Source organism: Macrosteles quadrilineatus, unplaced genomic scaffold, assembly GCF_028750875.1.
Source record: "Macrosteles quadrilineatus isolate MER2022 unplaced genomic scaffold, UCM_ALF_1.0 Scaffold_2__2_contigs__length_208266976, whole genome shotgun sequence".
Classification (NCBI taxonomy): Eukaryota; Metazoa; Arthropoda; class Insecta; order Hemiptera; family Cicadellidae; genus Macrosteles; species Macrosteles quadrilineatus.
This window is the reverse complement of record NW_026542595.1, coordinates 70,158,843-70,177,929: the sequence shown is the minus strand read 5'-3', so window position 1 is coordinate 70,177,929 and position 19,087 is coordinate 70,158,843. Positions and strand designations below refer to the sequence as shown.

Here is a 19,087-nt window from a genome sequence, read left to right as displayed (position 1 = left end):
ACGCAGTCTGCGTCACGGCCCCCCCTTGTGGCAGACCCCCTGATATCTGTTTGCTTGAGATGTTCTAAGTAGAAAAGACTGGGAGAGGAAAAAATGCTGTTTTAAATCACATTTTTTAATGATGTAAGAAGAAAATGAGCAATCCATGAGCTAAAAGCTACAACCTAAAAAAACTTAATGATTTAAGTAAATTTAACGGGCCTAGTTGCTCATCTGTAATGGCTAAAACAAAAGTTATGTTCTTACTGAAATAAAGAAATACAATGTCGGTTACCAAGGTTTAGCTGTTTAGTCTGACTTATGCTTAAAAGAGTTTGATTGGATTAATAATGATAATCAAGCTGCAAAAGAAACATTTATTTTCATTAAACAGAACAAAGGGCTGCAAATATTTATAAAAAAGTATAAAAACATTTCAACTACATAACAAACAACTAACCTAAGAGAACATAATCCATCCATACCAATGTATGTAGTAACTTAGTTAACACACAAATGTGTAAGCAATGACTTAATGAATCAATCTGATTTGAGAGCAATAATTGGCAATAGAATCCTGAAAATTTAGGATTTTTATTGTAAATGTTGAAAATGAGGGTTACATCTTTTAGATCCAATATTTTCATCTATGTTATTGTAAAATCAGTCAAATAGAATCCATCCCATGAGGCTTTGGTGTTAACATTTGACACAGTTTTTGGCTCCCTCTTTTATCTACTGCAGCTGTTAATAGATTCAATAGAATAACACCATAAAATAGGCAAAAAGTGTACCTGTATTGTTGTCATTCAAGTATTGTGTTGTAATTCAAGGAATCAAGTATTCCAAACAAAAACTGTTACTGAGGCAAAATATTCTATTTCTAGAAAAGAAAGATTTAAGCTTACACAAAGGTACATGTACAAGTTGTAGGCACTGGACAGTCAGTACAATATTGAAAATATTTACCAATCTATAAAAATAGAACACTAGTAAGTTTGAGTATATATTTGTTTAAATGCCTTAGATGTTATCTGTGGGTGTCAGTCTTTTAGCTTGTAAATCTATAACAACATTAACCTTGGTATTTTAGACTAGAGAATACCTGCATGAAAACCACAAAATAATACTTAAATTTGCAACTCATGTAAGCTATTTCATACAAATAAAAATAAATACTTAGTTGGACAGTATTATAAAAGTAATACTATGTAGCCTAGTAAATCTCATTACAAAGATTCTATGAGCTAAGACAACATTTTAATTAGGAAATTGGCAAACAGACTTCCCCATTTCAGTTACTAGTATTGCTAACAAAATTTTTATTTTGGAAATTTTAACATTTCTGAAAAGACAGTCATTTTGCTGTAAATTTATCAATTTACCATTATTTCTGTTTATCTATATTTTTTTATCATTATCATTATATTCTGTAATTCATTATGTAGCTATATCATTATTTGATAGTTCCATACTCTTTAATGCAAAGTAATGATGAGGCTATGGAGAAATAAATCAATGTGCATTAATATCTATGTTAACAACAATAACATCATTGTAAAATATTTTTAACATGCAATGGGTTTAACAAAAATGGGTACGGTACAAAAGATGGTAAGATAAAATCCCCAAATAAAGTTTGAATTGTTTGATCAAAATTCCACACATAAGCTCAGTCAGTAGTAAAATAAGTTAGATCAAACTATAGATAATAATTGATGAACACAATTTAAATATTTAAACTAAAATAAACATTATTGCTTATCAAAAATAAATAAAAAATGTATACTTCCAAAAGTTGTCTAGCAGATACAACAATTTAAAAATGCCCTAATAATTATTGTTTGGTTTCAATAAGATTTTGTAGAAGAAAATATTTAAATTAATTTGACCAAGCACCATATAATCATTAAAGCATATAATCATATAAGCATATAATCATTAAGGCATATAATCTTTAAAGTAGACCTGATCTCAAGCTACCTTCTGCTTTGGTTAGGTTTGGTTGTTTTGGTGCTTTGGTAGTGAACAAAAATATACTTTTTACTTAGTTGAAATCAATATTTTTAACAGCACTAATGTTTTTAATAGGCTACTAAAAAAATAGCTATTCTAAATTAATTGGTGTCATTAAACTTCATTATTATACCTTTACCATTACAGTATTTGGAGACAAGGCACATCGTAGTGAGATTTAAAATCTGTTCTCTTAATATTTTATAAACTGATTATGTGTTGGGTAAGTTGCATCATAGAAACTCAATGAGACACCTTAACCCGTTTTACCGACTTAGAATTACTCTCACTGTTGAATATTACTTTCCTGTTGTAATCTGTTATTCCCACTTACAATTAATTACTATCACTTTTGAACTCGACATTTCTGTAGTACTGTATAACATAAATACAATAGCTAGGAACACTGTTACCATGAATACTAGTGGTATCTCTTCTTCCCACACTTTTTGCTTTTCTCAACTTTAAAATTCTTTCTTAAACTCTTAAGAAAACTCTTAAACCTAAAGTAAATAAAATAACAAAACTGGTAATCAGTGTCAATACTTGAACAAAACTTAACTTTGGCAGCCCTGACGAGTTTTGGTTTTTAAGCGACCTTCACAACATAAGTCGGCATGTATTCTGAGTCACTACCTTTGTAAGTGGTCGAGCCCTCCGATGTGTGACCCAACACGTTACAAATGAGGATCACATCGCAAGGCTCCATGGAAAGAAACGCAAGTGACGGAGTCTTGTAGAACTTGGGATTCTGTGAGGACACCTGACTAGCGTGTCGACTACCGTATCTCCGGACATCCATGTTATGCTCCAGGGCCATCTCCAAATCATTGATGCGCAGGGGATGGTAATACTTGACCTTAGGAAAAATATTTAAAACTGAATTATAATTTATTAAGAGTATATTATACTGCACAATAATCTAATACCCGTACAGTATAAATCCAATTGTTTGATCCCCAATTATCTAAATGTCCAATTATCCAAATAAGTTTTGAGTAAAATAATAATGAATATAAAAATCAATTAATACGACGGCAGGAGCAAGAGCAAAATTGAGGCGATAATGTGCTGTTCCGTTTAGCAACAAAAGTGCTAAAATAAAATTCCACGTTATGTAAAGGCTCAAGAAGAGATGGTGGCCAATCCCAAGGCCAAATCCCGCCTTGCTGAAGTCATCCTCATCAAACTTTTGGCGGCGGAGAGGAAGACAATTATCAGCGCCGTGTGGACAGGCACGAACAGAGGATCACACACGCACCTACCAGCTGTGGGAGGAGAGCTGGGAACAGGAGACACGGGGATGCTGGACCAGGCAACTGATACAGCAAGTCCAACCTTGGGTTGTGCGGGGGGGGGGGGTGTTTTGTAGTACCTGTCCAGGATGGGCAAAGCCGTGTCACCCGATTACATATACTGCCCAGGCATTCTTGATGTTGCGGAACATACTTTTGTCCACTGCCAGCGTTGGGAAAGGCCTGCTTGGAGGCTCAACAGTTCATAGGACTGCTGTTGGTGGACACGGTCACGAATGATGACGGAGGGTGAGGATAATTGCACCTGTGTGTCACATTTTGTCCAGGGTATTCTGAAGCCAGTTAGGACCTGGGATGCAGTGTAGGGTGTAGGTCATAAAGAATCTAAATGCCAGAAACGGTGCAAGCCCTGAGGGCTTAGGTCACATGTTGGCCTGACTTGAAGCAATGTGACAAACAATTCCATGTCTGTGTCCAACATAGTAGATGGGGTTTTTTAGTGAGTCATATTTTCTAGTGTGCGCTCAAGTATCAGTAACACCGAATTGCATGTGTGAAGTGAAGCCAAGGAGCAGGTGCTGGAAAATAACTTTCTGCAGGAGTTATGTAAGATACTTTTCACCACGACGCAAATAACATTAGGATTTTTAAAACAGTTGATTTAAATTATAAAAATAATTGGTAAAGAAACACCAGTGTGCAAATGGAGAACTGGTTGAGCGCAAGGGAAAGGAAATTTAGAACAAGGGAAAATCAGTATTTGCCTTGTTCCAAATTAGAGCTTGAGAAACAATTATTTATAAAACGTATAGTACTCATATGACTATTTATTATGATAGGGAGGCCTGTCAAGGGTACAAGCTCCGGTAAAATAAAAAACAAATCCTGATCAAGGCTCGCAGGCTCGCTATCGCCGCCACTGAATAAATCTATTAAATATTTTGTAGATTCATCAGCAAAACTTATTGAAGGTGTATTCCTTTGCGATCTTTGGCTGTTTGGTATAAAAATTTTCAAGCGAATAAACAGACTTTATTAGTAACATACAGTAGAACCCCTCATATCCGACCTTGCAATAACTGACTCCTTGGGATATCCGACCTAGTGTCCAACCGTATACTTGTTTCCTGTCTGGGGCAAAAACCCAGAGCGTGATCGGTTAATACGCGGTTCGAGCATATTAATGCGACACCAAGAGGCCGATCGTGGATGTTGCCGTAATCACGGCAGACTATTACTACCGTTGCCGGTAACCCGTCATGGTCAGATATGAGGGGTTCTACTGTACTGAAATTATTGTGTTTTATTTTTGTGCCATTAATTTTAACACACCAGACTCTTCATTGATTAATACCGCCGAAATGAGGTAAACTCTTTAAAATAACACATTTAATTGTTGAATACAATGGATAGCAAAGACATTTTTTAAAGTATATTCTTAAGGATTTTATAAACTAAAATGCACCTTGTTATAAAAAAGCTTTATCACCTTTAAACAAAGGATAACCTGCTTTTTGAGATGGTAATCACACAATTTCCGATTGGATGTGATTAGTTGTTCAATTATCAGAGATATCCAATTTAACAATAGCTAATAGGCCTATGTAAAAGAAGATAATTAATGATAATGGGAGTATTGACTTTGATTATTTTTCAAAATGAAGCTTAATGTTTGCAACATTTAAGCAAGAAACTAATTAAAAATGTCTATCCATTAATATTACATACCACTTCAGAGTCTTCTCCCCTATGCTTTTTCTGTTCTTTGCGGATACAGAACTTTCCCAACTGGAACGGATTTTGTACTCTCTGAATTTTCTTGACTTGTATGTTCACGTCACCATTTACAAAATCGTTAACCTCATGAGCGTACTCATTGGAGCCGACACTGAGATCATATAGTTTGTAGCGCTTATTGTTGTAGTCGAGCTTGGTGACAGCTTCCCACTCCACTGGTACACAGTAATCCAGCACAATGTCTAGAATACTGAAACAACAACAATCTCAACTTAGTAGTAGCCTGATCTATATTGTGGTTTTAACCAACATTTACCCAAAGAAAGTATATACAATATTGCTTAGTAATTTTGGACAACAAATAATTAGTGTGCTTATAGATTCACTCCATGGAAAAAAAACTCACAATAACAACACAGAGTATGACATAGCATTTAATTTAAATACTGAGGAAGTAACAACCCAAAATATTTGCCCCTGCATGGAACTTGTAGACAATATTTTTGGGTTAGTGTTTTTTTCAAACGAATACTCGTACAATCTAAATTTTATTTTTGCGTATAGCCTCCGTACATTTAATAAGAAATTTGGTTTTCAATAGCCTACCTACTTCTGCATAGTCCAGTCAAATTGCGCTTATTTCCGCAACTAGTTGTGACTTATCAGAAAATTATCTTCAGAGGATGTCAAAATCTCTTCATCAAAAGGTTATCGATTCACATAAAGTACAAACACAAACACTACAAGCGCAGACATAAAAATTATGGAACAGAATATTAAAACAATTTAAAAACCATATCAAATTTATTGGTGAATGATCGGGTGGAGTAAGAGTCAAGACTAAGAATATGACCTGTGGAATTTCTGAAGATGACTTCCTGACAAGTCAAAACTAGTTGCGGCAATAAGCAACAATTGGATCACACAGAAGCAGGTTTTAAACCAATTCTACAATCCTGGTTTAAGTTATTTAAATTTTGATTAAAAGAAAATCAAGGATTAATTTTGAGAAATCGAGGATTAATTTTGAGATCAGACCTGCCAGCATTAGGTACCTAAGGTGTAATTAAAGACAGAGTAAATTCTTGTTCAAACTGTTTGTGAAAGTGTATGTGTGTGTGTGTGAAAGAACTTAATAAAATAGTTTTCTCGGTGATATTTAGTTTTAATCTCATATGTAATTGCAGGTCTCTGTATTTGGCTTCTCTTCATTGGGAAACAATATGTAACAGTTATACTATTATAATCACCCAATAGTTTGTATCTCCGCAGATATTGTATTTTTGCTGTAAGATAAATATAATTCTGAAGATTAATGGTGATGGTCAATGACAATATAATTCCCTGACAACTCCGCTCAATTTTCTACGAACACCATCTAGTATCTAACACTTTGAGTCTTAAAAAGGTTGTGTTTCATATTATTTTGTAACATACAATATTATTAATTTAAAAATTAAATTAATTTATCATCACACACTTAAAGTAGGTATTAAGAGTTTCAATGATAGATCAAAACACTATTTACCAATTGTTAGGATGTTTCTAATTCCTAAAATGATCCAAATCACTTTGTGAAATTTTATGAGTTTTGTGATGATTTGCAGAGATTTTTAGCTATCAAAAGTATACAATTATGATTTATAAGGCATTTGTTTCCCAGTCTTCAATGTGAATAAAGGCTAATGAACTGAAACTACAGAACAAATTTAACTGAAAGAATTTTAGCTGTTAAAGCATAAGAGCACAGATTAATCTAAAAATCCAAAAACTACTAATATGGCAGTAAGGATTAAAACTTTGAATTTAAATAGTTTGAAAATCACTGGAATATCTTTATGTAAATAATAAACAAAATAAAATGGTTGACTCATTCAGACGAGAGATTATTTAGCTGAGCTAGGCACATGAGTCACACTTCTTGAGAATCGCTACAGATCTGCTGCCACTAAACAACGTTTGTTGTTACTGGGGCCAGAAACAAACAGCTCTTATCACAAATGGTATATTATCTACACTCCCACAGAGATTTGTCTGGGTGGTCAAACTGAGCTTGGAATGCATTAGTAGAACCTCGATAACAAGACTCTCATGGGGATTATTAAATAAGACTTGTTATCAAGGTTGACTTCTTATTGAGGTTTGCAATAACATGTGATTAGGGGTAAAATAATTTCAAGGTGATTTGAAAATTGCACTTGTAATCAAGGGTGGCTTGTTATCGAGGGTCTTCTTATCAAGGTTCCACTGTAATATGTAACACAACACAACACAATCACCAATTTATATTTGAAAACCTATTTGTATTGACATACATATTTTCAATTTGTAATACAATTAGACAAATAATAAATTTCATACAGTACACTTAGTGATTGTAAACCATTAATTTAACCATTAGTGCATGTATCAACTACCCACAGGGTATTTTAGGATTTTATCCTCACACACTAACACCAGGAGCAAAACTGCAGACTAAGCGTACTTGCATCAGCCTGATGGGATTTTTACAAAAATTCTTTACTCAAACTTGTCTTTATTTCCTATTTAAATAGAATTAGTTTTAAAGAGAACCTAGGTTTGTTGCTACAGGAAAAATAATAAAGTGTGTTATTTAGTGTAGTAGCTTCATGACTTAGGATTATGAAATAAATTAATATCCCAAAATGTTATCAAAACACAAAAACTAATAACCCACGTTTTTGGTAAGGGCTGAAGCGTTACTTTGTTGGTGGGAGGAGTATTTTTGGTTATTTTTGGTGGTAACATAGTTTTGGAAGTGTGTGTTGTGATTTGGGCTTCTGTTTTGCTGCTACAGGAAGGATTATGAAGTGTTTTTAATCAAAATAATAGCTTTCTTAGTATAAAATAAATCATTTTGAAAGTTTTATCAAAAGATATCCATAAACAAGCAATCTACAACAGGTTTCTTATCCTCCATAAGAATAACATGGAGAATTTAATTTTTTTCAATTTTCCTCAATGAAAAGTTAAAGATAAATGTTGTCATTATTTAAAAGTATATTTTGTGTTCATTAACTTTGATTGAACAAAATACCTATCTGTATTTCCAACGGTTTGTAAAATATGTTCAAAAAAGTGAAAATCAGCCACCATTTTCCAAGATGGCGGCCGTAGCACAGCATGCACAAACATTGATTTTTAATATGTTGTTACTGGGTACTAGTACTACCTTTGTACTACACATGTGCAAAGTTTCACTATTTAGGGGATTATTTCTATGTAGAGGGATATTTTACCCTAAAATGACTAATGGACTATATTATATTTATACATCTTCCCAATGATGTTTTGCATTCTTTTCTTACAGTCACTTCAAAAACTTCTAATAATATAATAATGTAAATAAATGAAAAATTTATTTTAGCCCTTAGCGAAGTCACGTCTTCAATGGGTTTATAGTAGGTAGTAGAATTTTTTTTTCCTAGGACGTTAGGCACGAGCCCGGAATTGTTTTTCACATTACTTAAGGCCAGACCTAGGGGTTGCGGCATTATCACATATATAAAATCCATTGGTGATTTGGCGGGATTTTAACTTGGGACCTCTGGAACCAAAGTCCCGCGCTCTAACCACTAGACCAGCTCGCTCCCCCAAGTAGTTGTGGTAATAAAACACTAAGCTATGTCGGGCAAAGCCGATGGGTAATAGCTAGTATATGTATAACATTTTAATATGTAGCATTTTATATTTTGTATTTTTTGTCTCACTTTATAAACAAATTCAATGTTTAATGTTTAGTATTTTCTTTTTTTTTAGCTCTGCTCAATCATGAAATATTCTAAACGTGTCAATTCAGTTTTGTCTGTTAAACCAGAAATTTAAATAGTTTGCAAGATCCTGTAAGGAAAAGAGACGACAATTTGATTGGCCAGGGTAATTCAGTCATTGTTTGAAGCACATGGTTTTCAGCCAATCTCGGGGTTACCTTGGTCAGACAAAACTTAATCACCCTTCTTGTCCGCTCTCAGTTGTGCTAATTCAGTTGTAGAGTTATAATTTATTAAGTTATAATTTGTTGGTTAACTAGGTCAAGTACCCCACGTTTTGGGTGTCTTTTTAAAATTTTAAATTAAGTTAGTTTTATTTTAGATATGATAACAGATGTGGAAAAGAGAGGACATCAGATGTCCTCTCTTTTCCAGATTTTGATTACATATTGTTCACAAAGATTCTGATTAATTTAATTTTTTTTTGGGCTCATGATTAAGAAGGAATTTATAAACTTAAAATAAAGTGAAGTTTTTTGGTATATTGTATGAAGAAGGAATTTTTTTAAGATTGAAACTTAATATAATTTTGATCAGCAGAGCTTATTTTCAAAAATTTAAGTGTATTTAAGTTAAGTGATATTATGGAAAAATGAATATTTTAAATGAAAGTTTTGTTTAATCATTTTCAAGAGAATGTTATCTTTACCTGCTTTTGGCACTTACACAAATTTTGACAACTCAAGACATTAAAATAAATAAATTAAAAACTATCATGTGGGCCTAGTACGCTACAAAATGTGCCACTCTGCTAGATTTTTAAAGTTTGGAGTCAAATGTAAGATATAAATTCTTTAATTTCATTTAAAATGTGTTATTGAAGTAACATAAAATGGCATTAAAAGTAGATTTTTTAGTGAAACAAGAACTTCAATATGAACTAACAGTAATAGGGATTGAGTTTCATTCCAATGACAGTGTGTCAGAGCTAAGATTAATGTAATGCCTAACCCTCATAATCTTTAAAAAAAATGTTGTTGTTGACGGAATTCAAACTGTAACTAATAGCCTAATTTGCAAAGTTTGGAAAACAAAATCGAAGATCTTGAAGAGAGTAGAGACATAAATGGTTTCATTAGAGCAGAAATTAAAATTATCACTATGGATCAAGAGTAAATAATTTAAGTCAGTTTAAGCTAGGCGTGGATGAAAAAGCTAAAGTAGAGGGGTTGATTGACAATTTAAAGACAGTAGTCATTTATTTCATCAAAAGAGTCATTTGATAAACTCAACTTTGATGCAAACGAAAAAGCTACAGTAGAGCGTAAACTAAGTGAGAGTATTTTAGAGGAGGAGGAACTCGAAAATGTTTTTACAGAAAAATTAAAGTGTATAGAAAAAGTATCACAATCTAATTTAGCTATAAGCTACCCAATCCAATCCAAATACATTTAAGAAATTTTCATGTTTGTGATGGACTTGATGTAAATTAAGTTATTAGGTTTCATAAGTAATATTTTGAAACTCAAAGATGAAACTGAGCTTACCGATGATCAGGTAATAGACTTAAGCCTAGGATACTCAACAGGACCACTGCATATAAAATTGCTAGAGTTCAAGCGTTCCAAGGTAAGCTTAAATGTGCTACATCAAGGATTACTATCCTATTTTGTATCTGTAGGTTTAAGGGAAAATTTGAAAAGAAACCTTGTAAACAGACCTCAAAGGGTTAATGAAGCTCTCAATTGTTATATGCTCCAAATCAAGGAAAATGCTAGGTTGTTAAATTGTGCCTATTCAGAACAAGAATTGGTAGAGTTAATAACAATAGGAATGTAGGTACCCTGAAACCAGATCAAAGTTGGTATTTTATAGTATGCCTCAATCTTTTGATGACTTAGATAAGTTATGTATACATGCTCAGAATGTCGCATACGAGGACGACTGTCAAAGCTCCGTGCGGGTACACAACACAACACAAGGGAGGATGGTAAATAATATAAGTAGTCCAGTCAAATTTTTCAACTGCAATAGATTGGGACACATTGCAAGGAACTGCTTCAGTAGACAGGTAATCCCAGTACCTCAGAACAGATTCAATGTACTGCTCCTCAAAACCGTTACAATGGACCACCTTTTTGCTACTCAAAATCGTTACCATGGACCACCTCCTGGACCGCAAAGTAGATACAACGAACCACCTTCTGCTCCAAAACATGGAGTAAGTGGGGGAAAATCATAGATCTGAATAGGAAAGTAGGTTTTCCCCAGAGGAAGAGTAAAATATTCTACAACAAAAGCCAGATATAAAGGAGAATGAATTGCAATGAGGTAAGAAGATTTAATAAGCTAAGTAGAAGAAATAAGTATGAAAAGTCAAGACCAGTAAAAGACCAAAAGTCAAAATTACGTATGCTACCTACATTGAAGGTAAATATGGGGAAGTGTTTATCTGAAAATGTTCTACTAGATTCAGGAAGTAGTGTTAGTCTTATCAATGAAGATTTACAAGAAGCTAAAGTCAAATAATTTAGTGAAGGAGATAAGGGGAGCTAATGTCAGTTGTAAAGCAATAAATAACAACATAGATATCATGGGTCAATGTTCCATGAAGGTTATGATTCACAATTTCTCTTGGAATGTAGCATGTTTGATAGCGAGGAATCTAGTTAGGAAGGTGATTTTAGGTTCAGATTTTGTAAAGAACTAGATAACCTGTTGCTCGAAATCGAGCAAAACTGCAACTTGTAATAAAATAATGAAGAACAAAAAACATAAACAGCAAACCCTCAATCATATAGTCACTCTAAAGTAATTTCTATTATGACTGATTATAGAAATGTGAAAAATATCATGTTGTAAAAAATTATAAAAGTAATCTACGGTACAATATTTAAATATAGATCCGTTCTCATACTGCTTTGGTTAGGGTATCTCTTAAGTACAAAAAAATCTTTTTATGATAGGATCTTTATGATCTCTTTAGGTAGGGTGGTGCCCTCTATGACAACGTAGGTGTCAACCACACACTGTAAAGTTATCTTTTCAGACCTAGCAAGCTATATCCCTCTCTTGACGCCAACCAGTACGACACGTACTAACTATAGCATTGTAATTTTACGAAACGTTCTGTTTTATGCGTGTTTAAATTAGGTGCCCCAACCAAAGTCTCCGGTTGGGAACATAAGAGTGGATTTAACGACGTATCTAGAACGGATTCACGTTGAACACTAATAGTTTTTGAAAATAAAAAAAACAAAGATTTATTTGGCCAGGTGGTGCTCTGTTTTCAGCTTTAAAATAGCTTCGACATCTATACAGGTAGCACCATTGTAGCGAGGGAAGTCACTTCTTTTGTCTCTTACAATGCACATAAGAATCTAACTTGACTCCTCGGAGCTCTCGTCCCTACAAATTTCCACCACAATTTTAAAAGATTGGGCAAATGGGTAGGCATTTTTACCCTATTTCCCGCATAAATGTTTTCATTGCATTTTTTGTTTGAATTGTTTTACATGTGCTTTGGGGTTTCAGTGCCAACGTCGTACTTATAGATCTGTGCGTATTCAGGATCATGACCTTCTTGATGAATTAGATTACCTACTCGGTGGTAATCGTAAACGTGTAATGGATCTTGAAATTTTAGATCCCTTGTGTGACCCTCTCGTCGAGCTTCAGAGCTGACCATGGCAAAGGCGGAATTGAATTGGCCTTTGAAGGAATTTTTTTAAAGATTGAAACTTAATATAATTTTGATCAGCAGAGCTTATTTTCAAGAATTTAAATGTATTAAAGTTAAATGATATCATGGAAAAATGAATATTTTAAATAAAAGTTTTGTTTACGGTAAGTTAATCATTTTCAAGAGAATGTTATCTTTACCTGCTTTTGGCACTTCCACAAATTTTACAACTCAAGACATTAAAATAAATAAATTAAAAACTAGATCATGTGGGCCTAGTACGCTACGAATAATTTAGCCTCGTGTTTTGGACATCAATACAAAACAGTAAAGAAGTCGCAGGGTCTAGGTCATACCGTGAGATCTACTATGGCTTATTCCCTAGATGGGAAATTTGCTCAAAAAGTATCTAGTATTACAACCAACCCTCAACTACTATGCATCATGAACACATTTCTACGAACGCAATTCTACTGCGGCCTGGTAGAATTGGCAACGTCGCAAGTGGTGTTGTTTAGTGACAGACGTCCCATAAGATAACATGACAGACAGGTGACATCAGCTCATTAATTCCCAATTTATTGATTCAAATTGAAATTTATGAACATAAATATAAATATAAAATATTGAAAATAAAATATACAGAATTGAAAACCGAAACAATATGAATTAAAAATCTGGTGGGCCGCCAGCTACTAACAGGCACTTCTACAATATTAAAATTATCTACATTCCAAAATCTACATAACCAAATGGATCACAAATATAACATCATTATTATAAATTAGTGGGTTGGTTCTTACCAAATTGATGCTAAGCCTAACCTATTCCATTTACCAATTTGTTTATTATATATTAAACCGCTTGTGAACCAAATTAAGTTAGTTGTGAAGCAGTTAACAGTGTTTAAAAAGAACTATCCTCACCATTGCAAACTTTTAAAGATTAAACTATACTAAGAAAATGAACCAAGAATAATTAAACAGAAAGTTGCACTATCTTTGTCCTTTAATAATATAATCTTTAACATATAAAATCAAATAGCTAGTTAACGATTGCCATAGTACAAATGTCGAAATAAAAACAAACAACAATAAGCAAAAATTAAATTAATTACAATCACGTAAAGAATCACTTACTCAGTCATGTTTGTAGTGATGGGAGAATCGAATACAGAATCGAATAGTATTCGAATACAGCCCGAGTATTCGTAGATTCGAATACTTCAGATTCGTACGAATACTTTTTTGTGAATACTCTTGACCTCAGATTTTGCAGGATTTCTTGCATCTAGAAAGCGAATTCGGGGGATTCAAAAATGTATTCAACACTTTTTCAACTACTGAATTCCCTTTTAGCATTCGTAAGAGTATTTAATGTTTTTACTGCAGCATTTGTTTTCATCTATTCGTTATAGTTTTACCATTAGCCCTATAATTTACATAAGATTATTATTAATCGTTAACATTTAGAATATATTGGATATTTAAAATATTAGGTTACTACTGGTAGAGGGCAATTGAATAGAATTTATTATAACTGCAACCGATTTATATAGTTACATGGCAAAATACCATGCATATCTGATGTAAATTATCCATACAAATGAATAAGACATATTATTTAAGATATTAATTAGTTAATATAATAGAAAATAATACCTTAATTAGACTGTAACTGACCATGAAATAATTATAAGTAAAAATAAATGTACCTTTTAAAAATCATATAATTTAAAATTACATAGAATAAATTATATTAACGAATTAATTACTGTAAAACGAAATAACAGTGGCCAAAAGAACGGGAAAAAAGAATTACACACTCATTTTCCATGCTTTGCATACTCAAAGGTGTTCGAATACAAGTATTCGTAAAAGTATTCGAATACAGGGGAGGCTACGAATTCACGGTATTCGATTCTTTAAAGTATTCGATTCTCCCATCACTAGTTTGTAGGGTAGGTATCCAGTTGATTGCTGGGAAGGTGATGTCAACTTACTTTAACAAATTGCAATTGAAATGCTAAGGTTTCCTACTGTCACTAATTCAGTATTAAATAATAAGAAACTTAGGATCAGAAATTTAGGAATCTATACGTGTGTGGTCCTTAATTCTGATTGTGCATCAGACTAAACTGATTAACTGATCTCTAACTCATGTTTATGTAGCCTACTCCACTCCCTTCTTTATCTATCGCTGAACCCATAAAACAAAACAAAACTATCCTCAGCCAATAGGATCACAATCTTTCCCTCGCCTGATAAGCTTTGCTTTGACATTTATTTCATCGGAGCGGAGACACACCTGTTGTTGGTACAGGCTTGCAACTACACAATCAAAAAGTCACTGACCACTGAACAAAACTGGTCAACGATGTGTTCTTAATAATTAATTGATACTTGATCGTATGCAAATTTATGTTAAACTCCTACTATTTTATCCTTGACGTTTTCGTTTTTACGTTTGTTTTGTTGTGTAAAACAAAAATGAAAATGCCTACTTTGTATGGTCGCGATTTGATTGAAAAGTAAAGTAAAAGTAAAAGTCACAAGATCCAAAATATTGAGTACCGGTACCTAGCAATATTTAAATAATGACTGTAAATTGCTGAAAATTAATTAAAAATATAGCCTATTCTTTTTAATGAAGCTGTTTTATGGTGTTGGAATTGCTTGCATTGTTTATTTAAGGAGATTCAAAATAAGGGAATTTGAACAATGTAGGCATGCTAATGTAATGTAATTTTAGCGTTGAGAAATAACTTTAAATTTAAAATAAAATTTGAATTTTATTTAAAAAATAGTATATATATACTTACTTAATCGGCTTAATCCTTGACACTGCACTCCTAATGTGCGAAAACGGGAGAAACGCTAACCCTGGATGAAAGCATTTAAGATCAAGTCATTTGTCAGCTTCTTAAAGACGAGGAGAAAACTTGTAAAATCACAGAGGGATCAACAAATATTTTCTTATGTAGTATGTTTTATGTATATAAGACTTCTAAACTAAGTTGGCCTATTAGGATATAATATAATATATTTGTGGACGATTTTAAAAGGTTATTCCATAATCTCTGTGGAGTGAAACGTCAGCATATTAAACAAAGGCTTAAGAAGTAGTATAAACTTGGCAAATAACCACGGCCACATTGACTCCAGGCCACGGCCTGGTAGATGGCAACGTCGCAAGTAGTGTTGTTTACACGGCCACCTTTAACTACAGGACGCGGCCTAGTAGAATTGGGTATTTACTCAGGGGAGGTATAGAAGAGGCTACGATGACAGGTGGGCTTCTTATTAGCTGAGGGAACGCCATTAGCGTAACAATACGACCTGAAGCCATCGGCCTCGGTGGTCTAGTGGCTAGCGTGCCGGACCGATATGCTGAAGGTCCCGTGTTCGAATCCTGCCGGTAGCAGTAACTTTTTGTCCAAGATTTTTTCATTATCAGCAAGTTTGGTTTGTTTGGTTCGGTTATGACAGTTTAATTTTATTATTAGTCATTATACAATTTTAATTGAGCAGTTTCTAGTTTTTTTTAAACAGAATTATTTTTTTTAACTTAACTTTTGTTATATTATTTCATTATCAGCAAGTTTGGTTAGTTCGGTTAGGTTATGATAGTTTAATAATTGAAAAATAATAAAATTGAATTTGAGGCATTTATAATTTTATTTTATGAACAGAACTATTTAGTGATTAGTGCTTCATTGCCAAAGTGCTCTCTACTACAGCGCTGTTCACGGAGGAATTTTGAACTAATGCCTCAATCGTACCTCCCCTAAGTCAGACCCGTAGAATTGGCAACGTCGCAAGTGGTGTTGTTTAGTGACAGACGTCCCATAAGATAACATGGCAGACAGTTGACATCAGCTAATTAATTCGCACTTTATTGATTTAAATTTATGAACATAAATTTATTAAAATATTGAAAATAAAACACACAGGATTGAAAACCGAAACAAATATGAATAAAAAATCTATATCTGTACATTTTTAAGCGGAGTAAATATTGTCATAGTCCAGTTACCAATCTTTCGTAAATACACAAATAATACCATTTAGCTGCTTCCAAACAAAACAGCTGTTACAACACCACTTGCGACGTTGCCACTTCGAAGGTGCAGGCTGGAGTTAAAGGCGGCCGTGGTTGTTTAGCGCCAGACGTTCCATAAGGTAAACGGCAGACAAGTGACACCAGGGCCCCGTTTCATAATAAACTACAAGTTACAAGTTACAACTTGTAACTTGTAATTTCCATTAGATTTGCATTGGGTGATCAGCTGATTTACTAATTATATTAGTTGGTAGTTTATTATGAAATAGGCCCCAGCTCATTAGTTTGCATATTATTTATTTCAATTTATGAACATAAATTTACTAAAAGATTGAAAATAAAAACATAGAGTTGAAAACCATCCAAAACAATATAAATTGCAAATCTATTTCTGCGCATTTGAAATGGAGTCAATATTTTCATAGACCAGAGTAATCAACCTTTCCTATTCTTAAAACATATGTTATATATAAACACCTTCCTGATAAGGTTGTTGGTGATTTGTATTTGTAAGGTTGGCTACACAGCCTGTGTAGTATGCTCACTGAGCTATATGCTAGGCTTCTGACTTCCGGATAACCTCAATGATTGTAATAAACGCACAATTTTTATTTCAGCTGCAGTTACTTTAATAAGAACAAAATGAGAGCATTCTATTGGCTGAGGGAACACCATTATAGCAATAAAACGAGTTGAAGCCATCAGCCTCGGTGGTCTAGTGGATAGCGTGCCGAGCTTCGAAACTTATGGTACCAGGTTCGAAACCCATCGTAGGCACAAACTTTTTGTCTAAGATTTTTGCATTATCAGCAAGTTTGGTTAGTTTTGTTAGGTTATAACAGTTAAATTTTATAATTAAAACCTTATAAAATTGAATTTGAGCTATTTATAGTTTTATTTTATGAACAGAACTATTGTTTCGATTAGTAAACCTTCATTAAATTTTTTCATTATCAGCAAGTTTGGTTAGTTTGGTTAGGTTATGACAGTTTTATTTTATAATTAAAAAATATAAAATTTAATTTGAGGCATTTATAGTTTTATTTTACGAACAGAACTATTTCTTCTATTAGTACACCTTCATTCAATTTTGTCATTATCAGCAAGTTTGGTTAGTTAGGTTAGGTTATGATAGTTTAATTAATAAATTAATTATATATTTTTTTTAGTTTTAGGCCTACAATAATTTTTTTTTTTAATTTCTAATTTTTAAACTCTCATTTTGTCCGTATTAAAAAACTGCAGCTGAAATAAAAATCGTGCGTAATAAACGGTATCAGCATTCTGACACATACTTTCTCCCATAAGTTTGTCAACAGAAAGCCTTTATAAGCCTTTGTAAGCGGTGAGAGTAAATATACGGAAATGGGATTTGTACAATTTAGTTCAGAATACTATAACATACTAAATTTTTATCAAACCTGTTCGGGCCATTTTTGGGAAAATCCGATTTTCCGTTACTTTATGGGGAAAATAACATAATTTACAATAACTTTTGAACCGTAATATTTACAGGAATGGGATTTGTACCTACCATTTCGTTCAGAATATAAAGGACTATAACATACTAAATTTTTATCAAAATCGTTCCGGCCATTTTTGGAAAAATCCTATTTTTCCGTTATTTTATGGGGATTTATGGGAAAATCCCCATTAAAAATCTATATTTATAAAAATGAAAAAAACTACCAAAATTGTAAGGACCAACCATACTATACATACCCATACGCCATACTATGTTAAATCAAAACCGGATTTTTTCTAAAACCCTATTTTTTGTTATTTTATGGGGGTTTTATGGGAAAATAACATAATTTACAATAACTTTTGAACTGTCATTTTTACAGAAATAGGATTTGTGCCATTTTGTTCAGAATTTAAAGGGCTACAACATACTAAATTTTTATCAAAATCGTTCGGGCCATTTTTGAAAAAATTTGATTTTTCCGGTTTTTTATGGGAAAATCCCCATTAAAAATCAAAATAAAAAAAAATTATTCATTTATTTTATTTTTATTTATTTATTTTATTTTATTTTCCAATGCTACAAAACAGCACATGCCAATTACTCTGTAGCATTAATCATATAAAAATAACTTTAACAGAGTATTACAATATATAAATAAATACAGCAAGGGGAAAAAGTCTGTCTTCTATGGTGGCAGTCATATAACACTTTCACTGAAAATATAAATATAAGAATATAAAATATAAATAAGAATATAAATAAAAATGACAATTTCAAAATTAAAAATGCATTCAATTCAAAATGCCTGGAGATACCATGGATTAGAACCTACATACCAAATTTCATCGAAATCGGACCACAGGTGTAGTCCCTATCTCTGTACACATCCAGACACACAGACATCACTTCGAAAACCACTTTTTTGGGTCCAGGGGGACCCAAAACGAATATATCCACTCAAAAATTTTGACGAAAACAATACTTTCTCCATTTACTATGGTATAAGTTAGGGGGAGAAAGTAAAATCGAGAAAGCCTGGGCAATTTGATATATTTTATCAAATGAGAAAAGGAATTGACAGGGTACTGTATTTCTTGAGCAATCATTGCAAGAACCGATTTGTTAACCATGGAAACATAGGAAAGTCAGAAGTAGA

At 32.9% G+C, this 19,087-nt stretch overlaps 1 protein-coding gene across 1 annotated transcript; it reads right to left on the bottom strand.

Annotated features, from left to right (window-relative positions):
- Positions 1 to 342: 342 nt before the first annotated feature.
- On the bottom strand, positions 343 to 14,574 carry LOC128985562 (uncharacterized). Its single transcript, XM_054405166.1, has 4 exons — positions 14,361 to 14,574; positions 13,541 to 13,556; positions 4,980 to 5,238; positions 343 to 2,854 (listed from the first exon to the last, which is right to left on the bottom strand). The coding sequence occupies exons 2-4, from the start codon at positions 13,546 to 13,548 to the stop codon at positions 2,585 to 2,587; spliced, it is 537 nt and encodes a 178-aa protein (XP_054261141.1). The 5' UTR covers positions 13,549 to 13,556; positions 14,361 to 14,574; the 3' UTR covers positions 343 to 2,584.
- Between the last annotated feature and the right edge of the window lie 4,513 nt (positions 14,575 to 19,087).